Consider the following 12,823-nt stretch of genomic DNA (forward strand, 5'->3'; position numbering starts at 1 on the left):
TTGCGGTGGCCTTCAATTCAACATTCAGATATCTTTGCGACGCTTTATCAATTAACCAAAGTTTCTTCCATAGACATGATAAATACCTGTCCAGTGAAGTCATTAAAAACCACAGAGTCTGTCATTTCTGCTTCATATTTGGATATTAACTAACAACTTAATTGTATAAAAACGAGATGATTCAGTTTTTATGTAGTCAAGTTTCATTATTTATAAGGTAATATTCCGGTATCACCTGAAACTTATGTTTAATAGCTTATATAACTAATATGATGCTAAACAAAAACTCGTTAGCTCGATCGATATTTAACCCTAAGAAGTCTAATGACTGATAAGTTGATTGAGTCATATTTTATGCGCATTGCAGATTCCCGTTTTTGGTAACGGAATTATCCGTCACCAGTGATCAATATATAAGGATTCCGACGGTTTTAATCGGTCACAAGGGAATGGTTATTCCTCTTAGGCATCTGGCCCTTCCTCTGAATTTCCGGGGATAATTCGTGATTTTACTCTTTTCATAGATTTCAATTTTTCGATTTTTAAAGACCGATCATTATTCGTTATCTTAACCTTCAACAACATCAAGAGAAAATTATCCCCGAAATCATTTCTGAACGACATATCGACCATTCCAAAGAAATGCTTATAAAATTTTTCAAAAATAATACATTAAGAAGTTTCCCTTCATTCGAAGGAAAAAGCTGCCTCTTCTAAAACTTGCTTTTTAATTTTGTAAGTATCCCATTTTCAAGGATTTCCGGGATTGTTGCCCTCCCACTTTTGGGGTCAAATTGGTGAAGATTACGGTCTTGACTGTCAATCAGTTCTAAAAATAATTTTCTGATGCCAAGTTACGACAGGAAAGAAGTCAAACTTACACATTAGGTCGAAAATTAGTACTAACTGAATAGTAAAAAAACAAATAAAGCCAGGTCTCATCAGGTACAAGAGCTATAAATTGGACCTTTCAGAAAGGAAGTCAAACGTCAATGTTCCAAATTAAAGAACTTAAAATAGGTAATAAAAATATTCAAAAGTTATTTCCAAAATAAGGTGTTTGAAAATTATCAACGCAGATTTCACGTCAGGAGGGTGTTAAACACGTATTAAGTTCCAAAAAGTCTTGTGACATGAAATGCTCCAGCAAAATTCTTTAAAACCCTCTTATTCGAAAGTTATTGCCAAAGTTAATATTTTGAAAAGTAGACAAGCTACATGGTGTCGGTCACATGGAACCTAAAGTGGGGAACGATAATTGGAAATTTCAGACCTTTACTCAGTCCCTCCTAAAGGAAAAATGCATCCGAAACTTAGATAAGGAAGTAAATGGTATGGTGTCGAATGCTTAATGCATCTGTAGAATAATTCGTAGTTGTTCTGGTATGATGTGGTGTGGAGAATAAGGATGTCATTGAACCTGGAAACCAATCAGTCCCTCTATTACATAAACTGATTTATGGTCCCCTGCCTGGCATAATTTCCTGACTAATCTCGTCTTTGAGGCTCCTTTTTTCATTGTTTCATCTTCACATATTTAAATTAAGTAAAACTGATACAAATCAGATTGGTTTCAAATTCTTGTCATGATATTATGTTTCCTTGAGGAACAGTCACTTTAACCTCTGAAAAAATCTTAAATTTCGAAATCGATTAATGCATTCTTATTTAGCAGTAAGTATAAAAATCAGGCATTGACTAATTGAAAATGCTCAAAAAATGTCTCTGAATTCTCAAGGTAATGTGTTTTTACCCCCAGTAATTCTTGAAACTTCATCTTGAATCATATTATATAGGGAAAATTAGTAAACCACAAATAAATTTTCAGGAAATGCAAATAAAACCACCAACTATGCACTTTCCAATTCAAATTTGATCAACAAACACATTTTAGAAATAAAAATCATAGGTATCCGGGCTTTTCAAGAAATTGCACAATGTTTACACATACAATGTACTTTTTGTTTCTTCTATTGACTTCGATCATTTTACAATGTATATGGTGTATAAAGACTTTCCTATTAATCGTAAAACACCATTAATCACTTCTAATTTTATATCATGTTAAGCATTGGTATCTACATGTATAGTTAGATTAAAAGAAACTCAATTTCTTTAAATATGTCATTTTAAAATACTTTTATGGGGTAAAGATTTCGACTATTAACAAGTTAGACCTTCAGAGAACTTCAAAGAACCATGAAGCACATATAGAGGTTTAAAATGAAAATTGTTGCATGAAAAGATTTAATTTTCAAACTTAATTTGGAGACTTTTTAAATTGAATTATAAATTAAGAGTTATCCTTCCTGGCTGAGGATTGGAGTACCATGAACAAGTTGAAACTTAATACCTATGATTCTGGACAAGTCATCATTCTGTGTTTAACTTCATATGTATACCGCTGAAATGTTAACCATTTAAACTTTGCTGAACAACAGTAAAAAAGCAATGTGTGACGAATGCTACTCTAATCAAAAGCCTAAGAAAGAATATACGCTCGTTTAATGACGGTACGCCATTGTTTTTTATGCTTTCAAAACAAAATTCTTCCTACAGTTTATGGTCAGGTTGAAAAAACAAAAGACAGAAATATGATACATGATTCTTAACATGAAATATATGGAGATAACGAACAGTATTCAAGCTCAAAAGTCCATTAGACATTACAAGCAGAGCAAACACAGACCTCTAAAAACATGAGAGGTGGGATCAGATGCCATGAAGGAGTGAACATCCCCTGCCGACCAGTCACATCCGGGCCATCGTGTGCTCGTTGTCATGATCGGGAAATTAAGGGAAAGTCTGTCAATAAATCCTTAAATCCATGAACAGTGTTGGAGTGGTGTGTAAATGACTTTCATTATACTAGAAAACCGTTAAATTTCATTCCTATCCCTTGTGTATTAAAATCTCTTCCTCGCCAGTTTTGTCAGACATCTAAATAACATCACATGTATGGTAACAATAAAGCATAATCATCTGCAAATGGAGTGTTTTCGTCTCCTAGTCGATTCGATACGCAAGTCAATGCTCAAGGTAGCAGTAGGTGCTGGCATGAAAAAGATCCCTCCTTGCTCAATGGCCCTAAGTGCCGAGTATAGGAAAAAATTTGTAGCTCTCCATCGGCAAGTGGTGGCGTCTCCATATGAGTGAAAAATTCCTGAGAAGGACGTTAAACATCATACAATCAATCAGATCAAACACGCAAAACCCCCGATGTGATGATTCTGGATATCTTCCACTGAAATCAAGATCAATGGTTCAGAAAGCAATAGAAAAGAACAATTACAAAGTGTTAAAAGAAAGCCAGACAGCTGCTGTGGCCTTGTATATCCCGTCTGATTCTGAAGAAAACGAGAGTGGTTTAGCCATTCAAAGCCAACTTGAACCTGATGTACATATCACTTGAATTAATTTATAAGTGGTGGCATAAAACTGCAAAAGGCAGCAGCACCACACAACATGGCATTGATTTTTAATCGACTTTCAGGTTTTGCTTTCGACCCATGGTACGATTGTACTCGAAAGCAAATCGACTGAAAAAACGAATGAAAAATTGTATTGTATGACCACCCATTAAGGAAACAGAAATTGTGTCCCATACTCTTTCCTTGTTCCTTATAGCCTGCATCATTTTCATGTTTCCATTATAAATTGACAGAAGTTTCTTGCTTTCATAAAGCCCCCCTTTTGAAGTCTTCCTTTTGTCTCCGGATCGTCATCATCTGAATCGTTGTCTTGTATGTAGTTGTCATGAGTATCTTCGTTGGAATTGGCAACACTAGAGGAGATCTCACCACTTCTTGATGCACTACTATTTTCGCTACGTCTTCCTTATCTTTCCCTCCACTAGTTCATCTTGACCTTGGGTTAGATCAGGCTTGCAAGGTGTTAAATACTTCGTTGTAAACTACTCAACGTATATAAATATTGTAATAGACTTCCGCGACGTCCATCTCCTCATTTTCGTCTACATAATTTTGAAGGGCCTTCACGAAGTTATAATCTAAAAATGGAAGAATCTTTAGTCATTCTGTTTGTTTTAGAATACTACATTTCTGTATTCTGTTGCATCTGGCTTTCTCCTCCCTGAACGAGCTTGGATCGCGGAGAATGTTTAAAATAATGTACTTACAGTCAGATATGAAGTTGTAATTGTTGACTGCTTTAACATAAAATTTCTTTGCACACCATTTACGTTCAAATTAAAAGAAAACATATCCTCACACACCCCAAACACGGATTCGCCCGCTATTTTCACTTTTTGTATGACCTTATTAACCCATCCTACCTACAGTCTTGTTTGTCGGACAGATAGGTGACCTACGTCTTAATGTTGAAGTTGATTAAAAGCCAACAATAATAAACATTTGTTACCAAAGTTAACAATTTGTTACTAATGTAGAAAAGTGTAACAGAAGTTTCCAATGGTGAAACTCGGAACGCACTTATTGTTTACAGTAGTGACAATCGAATGATTTAAGTAAGTTTCATACCGAAAGTACAATGTACTGCCAAGGATTCAGTAGATTGTCAATCAACACACAAAAAGAAACTATTCAAAACCCACGTGCTGTTTACAATGATATTTAAACTTTCTAAGCCTTGCTACACTTTTTAGCTCACCTGAGCTGAAGGCTCAAGTGAGATTTTCTGATCAAAATTTGTCCGTTGTCTGTCGTTGTCGTTAATTTTTCACATTTTCATCTTCTTCTCAAGAACCACTGGGCCAATTTCAACCAAACTTGCTACAAAGTATCCTTAGGTATAGGGCATTCAAGTTTGTTCAAATGAAGGGCCACGCCCTTTTCCAAGGGGAGATAATTATGAATAAGAGAAAAATTAATGGCATTTTAAAAAAAATCTTCTTCTCAAGAACCACAGGGGCAGGAAAGATGAAACTCGTGGAATTATCCTCAGGTAGTGTAGATTCAAGTTTTTTCAAATCATGACCCCTGGGGGTAGGGTGGGGCCAAAATGGTCGACCAAATTTTCTTATAGGAATATATAGGGAAACCTTTTAAAATCTTCTTTTCAAGTACTTCAAAGCCATGATTAGTAATATTTATATGGAATTATCCTCAGGAAGTGTAGATTTCAAGTTTGTCCAAATCATGATCCCCTGGGGGGGGGGGGGGGTTAAAATTCAAGCCCCTCCCCTCCCCAACCTTATAAAACTTTCAGTTCTGATCTGATATGTGCTTTTTCCAAGCTGATGTGCTCAGGTGAGCGCTGTGGTCCATGGGCCTCTTGTTTTCCAACTGTAATCTTTTGTCGCCTTTTTGAATATTATTTTTTTCACATTTCGGTACATACAGAAAAAAAACAAACATCGTCATGTATATCAGAGACGAACCTTGTCTTTGAAGACAGATTTAATTACAATTTTCATCAAATTTTTATTTGATATTAGACAGTCATACCCAATCCTGCTGTCTAGGGCTTTGTCATCTTAACACAATCATTTTTTTTTCAAAAGTATACATATTACGATTTTCGTTACATGGATATTCATTAGTTCAGTAACTTTAATATCTTCACCATACCATTTACCCAGTAAATCAAGCTATTTCCAGGCACGTAGCATCGTTTTTGAAAGTGGGGGGGGGGGCAACCAGAGAAAAAATTTTTTTTTACTTACCTGTAAAAGTTGACAAGCAAAAAAAAAAAGGAAATTGCCCAAACTCGAACATCCTATTTCGTGGAAGGGGGGGGGGGCAACTTCCTTTGAATTCCATTTTTTTGGCACATAAATACATTTTCTTGGTATCACTTTAGTGTGATAAAAAGATGGCTTTGAGGGGGGGACCAACCTTTCAATGGACATTTTTAATAGTAAAGGTAATGTTGGGAAACAAAGTAGCGGGGCCAGTCCCCCCTCCCCACCCCTGTTGCTACATGCATGATTTCATATAATCCCGTGCTAACCTAAAGGGGTTGGGAGTCCATTCTGAAACCGCGTGTGTTAGATATTAATTGCGTTCTCGATATATACAACGAACGGTCAAGCTGAGCCTTATATATGACACAGCCGTGGGAGTTTATTTTTAATCCATTCATTTAATTGGCTGAGGTTCTGTTCTAAGTCAGTAGGATCATATGAAGAGAAATTCTTCATGACGAAGATTTCTCTTCATATGATCTTACTATTACAAAAATTTTATCAGCTTTCAAAAGTAACGATTTTCAACGAGAATTTAATGAGAAGAGTATGCTTCGTGAAAAGTATCGTTAAAAATGTAACATACGAGGACCAGCTCGTTTCAAAGTTTTATTAGGCTGATTCAGAGAATGTTTAGCAAAACATTTCATTAGGATTACCTTTTTAGCTGTCCTTAACAATTCCACAATGATCGATCTTGCAATGTATCCGAAGAACGATAGCACTTTGCCCTCATCCAAAGTACGTTTTCTATCTCCACCGCGAAAGAGTTCCACTAAGTAAAGTAATCGCGATATCAAGTAATATAATACTTTCATGTAAATTGGTTGAATCCGATTCGTCGAGAAACATTTGTTAATAAACACTATTACCCTCTGAATAATGAAGCCACGCCCCCGGCGTAGCAACAGTCAATTGCTTGACATTCAAAAATGTTGACTTCGCAGAATTTATGCGCGCAAGGGACACTGTAATATGTATTTGTAAATAACATTTTTGGAATTTTTAGTTCCAACAACCAGCAAATACTAAAAATAACCACATTTTTCGCGATATCGTATTTTTGCGAGGTATGCAACATAACATTTTGACGAATTCAGGCCAACAATGCTAGCAAAAATGAACGCGAGAATATTTTTGCGCAGAAAAATAAAATAAGTACGTTTAAGTAAATTAATTTCTCGTGATTAAAAGGTGATTTACACTTAGTGTGTTACAATTAAATCGTACCTGGATTAAAAATAACATCAAAACGCATTTGCTTTACAATAAAACACACCACTCCGAACACCGATTACATGTTATAAAAGTACAAAGGAATTTCAAATTGCGATCACATTTGTTTTAAAACGCTTGCCTGATAAATTGACCAGATATCTGTTACTTGCTTGGATGTATACAGAAATTCTATTATTGCGAAAAACACAAGCCACTATTTTTCACCCTGGCATCATTGGCGTATCTGTCAGCTTGTGTACGATATACATACATTGCTCCAAACGATAACAGCCGAGTGAGCAGTAACAAGTGCAGTATGGTAAATGTCAATTTCAGTTATACATGTTATCATCACGTATAATGCAGGCATGCATCGAAGAACTTTATTCAGTAAAATTGCAATATATATATGCTAAACTTTTTTCATGGTTGTTTTCTTGTGTCGATTTTATTAAATACTTAGCTTGAATACAGTTCGTTATTTCCAAATATTTCGTTATTAAAAGTGAAAATTCATCACATACCCAAAACAACTAAAGCATTTGAGAGAAAGGGAAAATGCCTGTGAGACAACTGATAATTCCGTGCTCTGGCAATTTAGGAATGACTACAGTTCGGAGTGCTTGCAGTGAAACGTGTACAGAAGGAATGTTTTAAATTGTATTTGGTCGTGTACTTCTTGCATCAGTGATTATATTCTGCTCTAAAATTGAAGATGTTACAAAGAAGAATCCTACTCTGCTTGGTGTGTGTCATAGTGAGTATAAATGGGGAGACTGACAACACGCCTATATTGCAGCAGGTGAGACCAGGAGACACGGCAAAGTTAATGTGTTCTGTAGGGGAACTGGGAGAAGAGGCGGTAATCTGGAGTGGCAAAGGCGGCGACATTTTGTATTTTGGCGACCATAAAACTACACAAGAAACAAGAATTACTCTGGAACGTCCCTATTCCAAAAGCTGGAATCTCGTCATTGGAAACGTTAAACTTGGAGACGGAGGATCATACACGTGCAAAGTCGGACAGGTGGTTATTAAAGCGTATACGTTAGAGGTGATATATTCACCGCGAATCTTACCGTCGGAATCAGATGGAGACCACAAGGTTCAGGAGGGGGAAAATGTTATCTTAACATGTCAGGCCAAGGGGTTTCCACCTCCTAAATATATATGGCATCTTATACAAGGCACCCAAGAAATGAGGCTCGATATGGGACCACAATTAGAAATACCTAATATCAGAAGAGAAGAAGCAGGCGTGTATAGGTGTACAGCGTTTAATGGAATCGAACCAAATGGTACAATAAATTTACAAGTTGGCGTGGAGCACACACCTACAATTACTGTTTACAACCCCGAGTTAATTTCAGAGAAGGGTAAGAGTGTTAAATTAGAATGCATCGTTGTACGGTTCCCCAACGGACGATACAACTGGACCAAAAGTGGTGAGGTCGTGAAAAAGGATTGGAATCATGATCCCCAGTATATTGAGCTTAACTTGACCACAACAGTTATGAGTCTGGATATTAAACAAGTAGAAGCACGGTCATTTGGAGAGTACAGCTGTGAGGCAGAGAATGAGCTTGGTAGAGCTGTCGGCAGTATTACACTAAAAGAGATTGGTTCATCGTCCAATAAACCGTCCGCTGGGACAGGCATAGATGGGAGCACACAGCTTTGTTCTGAAAGTATCTTGTTCAAACTTCCTATTTTAGCATTGTTTCTTTTGTTTCAACTTTTCTTTATTATTTCTTTGTAAGTTTTACAGACAAAAAGTCGCAAGATGTCTGTTCAAGGTTTATTTTACATTTTAAGCTCATCGTTTACCACAAGGACAGACGATAAAGCATAGCTAGGTCAGAGCTTCCAGCTTTAGGTTTAAATGTTCAAATCAAAGACCTCCAGGGTGGTGGGGGGCATATAATGAAATCAAAATATATAGAAAAATGTCTTATAAGACCTAAAACAGATAAGCCATGGTTACTCGAATGAGCGTTGTGGTCAATGGACCATTTGTGACATTGCATGTAGCATATCATGTTTTATATACTACATTAGGTATTTCTTGATTCTTCCTATGCTTATATGTAGCATAAATCTAATGTATGAAGAAGGATATGGAGATAACGAACAGTATTCAATCTCAAAGTCCATAAAACTATACAATTTCACATCGAAGACCCAAAGGAAGATTTCGACTAAAGTTTCATTTACACCATGGCAACTGAATAATTCATTTAAAAAAGCCTGAATTTGAAATTAAATCTCTTTCAATAATTAATTTTGTGGTGTGTGTAAATTTATTTTTACTTGCTTCTTATAATTAGAACCTCATGAAAATTTTAATAATAATTTGTTATAAATTTTTATTATTTGAATGTAAGTATTTATTAATATTAAGTAATACTTGATTCCTATCATAAGAACGTTATAAATTTTCAAATATGTATTGAATTAAACATTCATTTGCGTGGTGTAACATGTTTAAAATTCGTACTTATATTTTTTCAAATATTCTTTTGCAATTCTGTGTACATGCTTCTATGTTCTTCGTTTAGCACATGCAATAAAACAGGAGATCTAAGTTCTTTGCTAATATTAATGTTTTTATAAGAAAGCTTTATACATGTATTCTTGTTGTTATGATTTCACAAATAAACTCAATATCTGCGTTTATTTCGCTTTGTTCACAAGGTGTGAAACTGACTGTGTCCGGCATGCGCATTTTATCAGACTCCCGTTGAACTGATTTCGTATATCTGCCAGATTGCTGCTGAACTGTAGATTTATAGTGTGCGTTTCTCTGTCTTTAATTAAGAATTACCAGGCTTATCAACAATCCAGGATTCATTTTTATGACATGAAAAGGAAAATAAAATCTAAATCACAGAGAGATATCTACGTGTTTTACCATTAAAATTATTTTTTAAATATTGGAATCGTTTTAAGTATTAATGTTAATTTAGTACACAATAATCAGTCAATTTGTTGTCTATGTACATCTTTATGGTGTCCGGAGAGGGCCATTTGCAAAAGCTCAACAGCGCGTTCCTTAAAACGCCCCGTCGCGTTAACACACAACACGCCGTCACGATGTAAAGTGCAAAGTTGCAATTGTGTGACAGCGTGTTGTGTCAAGTTGTGTTAGCGCGACGCGGTAATACGACTTCACGCTGCATGTCACACAACACGCTGTTACGCTAAGGCAAGTTTACACAACACGCCATCGCGCTAAAACAACTTTACACACCACAGCGTCGCGCTGAGTAAAAATTAGCTGCAATAATGTAGCCCTCTCCGATTAAAAATATTTTTACTCAAGCCCTAGAGGGGCTTGAGTTATCTAAAACGATGCTAGGTCATCGATTTACTCGGTTTAAAAACACAAAAATATATTATTTTTGTAGATAAATATATTTCTAGAAACAAAAATGAGGCTTATCTTGAAAACGTCTGTATATTCAAAGATATTAAGTGTTAAATATCGGATTCTATTATATGGCGAATGAACAGTGAGTGAAGCTCCGCAGCCGCAACAGTTTCATACAGAGATTTCGCGCTTTCCTTTGCGTAGGAATCTCAGGTAACTTTTTACAGTCGCCGACAAAGCATCCTTGGACGAGTCCACTGCAGACTCTGAAAGGTAACGCAGCTTACCCCATCGTTAACAAATTCTACTTTGCATGGCCAGAAAATGTATGGCTGTACCCCCCAACTGAAATTGCTTATCACGGGCCTTCAAATGATGTGTACTTTGAGTGACAGTAAAATAATAGGGCAAAATCAATGTTAAATTCTCGTATTATCTTAAGCTTTGGTAACGGAACCTATATTATAATAATTTCTTCTGGATTCGTACGGAATATGTATTGGACATGCCGCTCAGCTAGGTGAACCCCATCCTCTCAAGCCATGGTCCGGAGTAGGAGAGGATCGTGCATTTTGGCCATGGTTTGCAATGATGGATGAACCCGTAGTCACGTGGAGTTTTTGGAGAAAAACTTTTCTACAGACTTGAAGCAAGCTATTTAGATTGATGTATATATTGAATGTGATGTACGTCATTAAGCAAAAATACAAAAACGTATATAGTTTGAAGTATACTAAATGTCTACATTAAAAAAAATTATTTCATTAAATTAAGAAACGGCAACGTTACTTTATATATGCTCTATAAAATATTCCTAAAAGTGTGTCACGTAAATTCATCTTAAAAAGTAGAACGATTAATTATGTTTCTTCTAATTAAATTCAATATATGAATTTTGTTTTCATGCACATGTAGTTTATTTAACAGAAAATTGAACTCAGTAGCCCTCCTCTTATACCATTTCAGGATATTAATGACACTTCCTAATTGACTCTCTAGAGCTTGAGTACTTCTGACGTTTTGTCAGTATATACTTGTTAAAATTGTATTTGGTCGTGTACTTCTTGCATCAGTGATTATATTCTGCTCTAAAATTGGAGATGTTACAAAGAAGAATCATTCTCTGCTTGGTGTGTGTCATAGTGAGTATAAATGGGGAGGCTGACAACACGCCTGTATTGCAGCAGGTGAGACCAGGAGACACGGCAAAGTTCATGTGTTCGTAGGGGAATTGGAAGAAGAGACGGTAATCTGGAGTGGCAAAGGCGGCGACATTTTGTATTTTGGCAACCATAAAAACACACAAGTAACAAGAATTACTCTGGAACGTCCCTATTCCAAGAGCTGGAATCTCGTCATTGGAAACGTTAAACTTGGAGACGGAGGATCCTACGAGTGTCGAGTCGGAGAGATGGTTATTAAAGCGTATACGTTAGAGGTGATATATTCACCGCGAATCTTACCGTCGGAATCAGATGGAGACCACAAGGTTCAGGAGGGGGAAAATGTTACCCTAACTTGTCAGGCCAAGGGGTTCCCACCTCCTAAATATATATGGCATCTTATACAATGCACCCAAGAAATGAGGCTCGATATGGGACCACAATTAGAAATACCTAATATCAGAAGAGAAGAAGCAGGCGTGTATAGGTGTACAGCGTTTAATGGAATCGAACCAAATGGTACAATAAATTTACAAGTTGGCGTGGAGCACGCACCTACAATTACTGTTTACAACCCCGAGTTAATTTCAGAGAAGGGTAAGAGTGTTAGGTTAGAATGCATCGTTGTACGGTTCCCCAACGGACGATACAACTGGACTAAACGTGGTGAGGTCGTGAAAAAGGACTGGAATCATGATCCCCAGTATATTGAGCTTAACTTGACCACAACAATGATGAGTCTGGATATTAAACAAGTGGAAGCACGGTCATTTGGAAAGTACAGCTGTGAGGCAGAGAATGAGCACGGTAGAGCTGTCGGCAGTGTCACACTACAAGAGATTGGTTCATCATCCAATAAACCGTCCGCTGGGACTGGCAAAGATGGAAGCACACAGCTTTGTTCTGAAAGTATCTTGTTCTACCTCGCTATTTTAACATTATTTCTTAAGTTTTAACTTTACTTGATTATTTCTTTGCAAGTTTTACTGACAAAAGTCATCAGATATCAGTTCAGAGTTTATTTCACATTTTAGCTCATCTGAGCTGACGTTAAAGTAAGCTTTCCTTATCAAAAAATCTCTGTTGTCTTTAGACTTCGTTTTTTACTTCTCACACTAAGCCAATGTAAACCAAATTTAGCACAAAGTATTTTTGAGTAATGGGAGAAAATATTTCTTTAAATGGGGATCACCCCCTTTCTAGGTGTTTGGTTGTAAAAGAAAAAAAAAACAACATTTTTTAACCACGGGGACAGATGATCAGGAATAGCTAGGACGGAGCTTCCAGCATTAGGTTTATTCAAATCATAGACCTCCAAGGGAAGTGCGGGGGCACATTTTGAATCATAATACATGTGTATAGAAAAGTATCTAATAAAACCTCTTAACAAGAACACAAGGACTATAA

At 36.4% G+C, this 12,823-nt stretch overlaps 2 protein-coding genes across 2 annotated transcripts; both read left to right on the forward strand.

Moving 5' to 3' along the window:
• The first annotated feature begins 7,212 nt into the window (after positions 1–7,212).
• LOC134249858 (protein amalgam-like) lies at positions 7,213–9,559 on the forward strand. The gene has a single exon (XM_062732223.1). It carries the CDS (start codon positions 7,599–7,601, stop codon positions 8,640–8,642), a length of 1,044 nt encoding a protein of 347 aa, XP_062588207.1. The 5' UTR covers positions 7,213–7,598; the 3' UTR covers positions 8,643–9,559.
• Positions 9,560–11,420: 1,861 nt separating this feature from the next.
• LOC134249862 (lachesin-like) lies at positions 11,421–12,405 on the forward strand. The gene has a single exon (XM_062732227.1). The coding sequence runs from the start codon at positions 11,665–11,667 to the stop codon at positions 12,370–12,372; it is 708 nt and encodes a 235-aa protein (XP_062588211.1). The 5' UTR covers positions 11,421–11,664; the 3' UTR covers positions 12,373–12,405.
• Positions 12,406–12,823: the final 418 nt, after the last annotated feature.

This window comes from Saccostrea cucullata, unplaced genomic scaffold, assembly GCF_032062105.1.
Source record: "Saccostrea cucullata isolate Sc308-1 unplaced genomic scaffold, CSIRO_AGI_Scuc_v1 ctg2672, whole genome shotgun sequence".
Taxonomy (NCBI): domain Eukaryota; kingdom Metazoa; phylum Mollusca; class Bivalvia; order Ostreida; family Ostreidae; genus Saccostrea; species Saccostrea cuccullata.

What these genes read in the sequence shown, in the direction of transcription:
- LOC134249862 (XM_062732227.1), top strand. Translation starts at nt 11,665, where the DNA reads ATGGTTATTAAAGCGTATACGTTAGAGGTGATATATTCACCGCGAATC.
- LOC134249858 (XM_062732223.1), top strand. Translation starts at nt 7,599, where the DNA reads ATGTTACAAAGAAGAATCCTACTCTGCTTGGTGTGTGTCATAGTGAGT.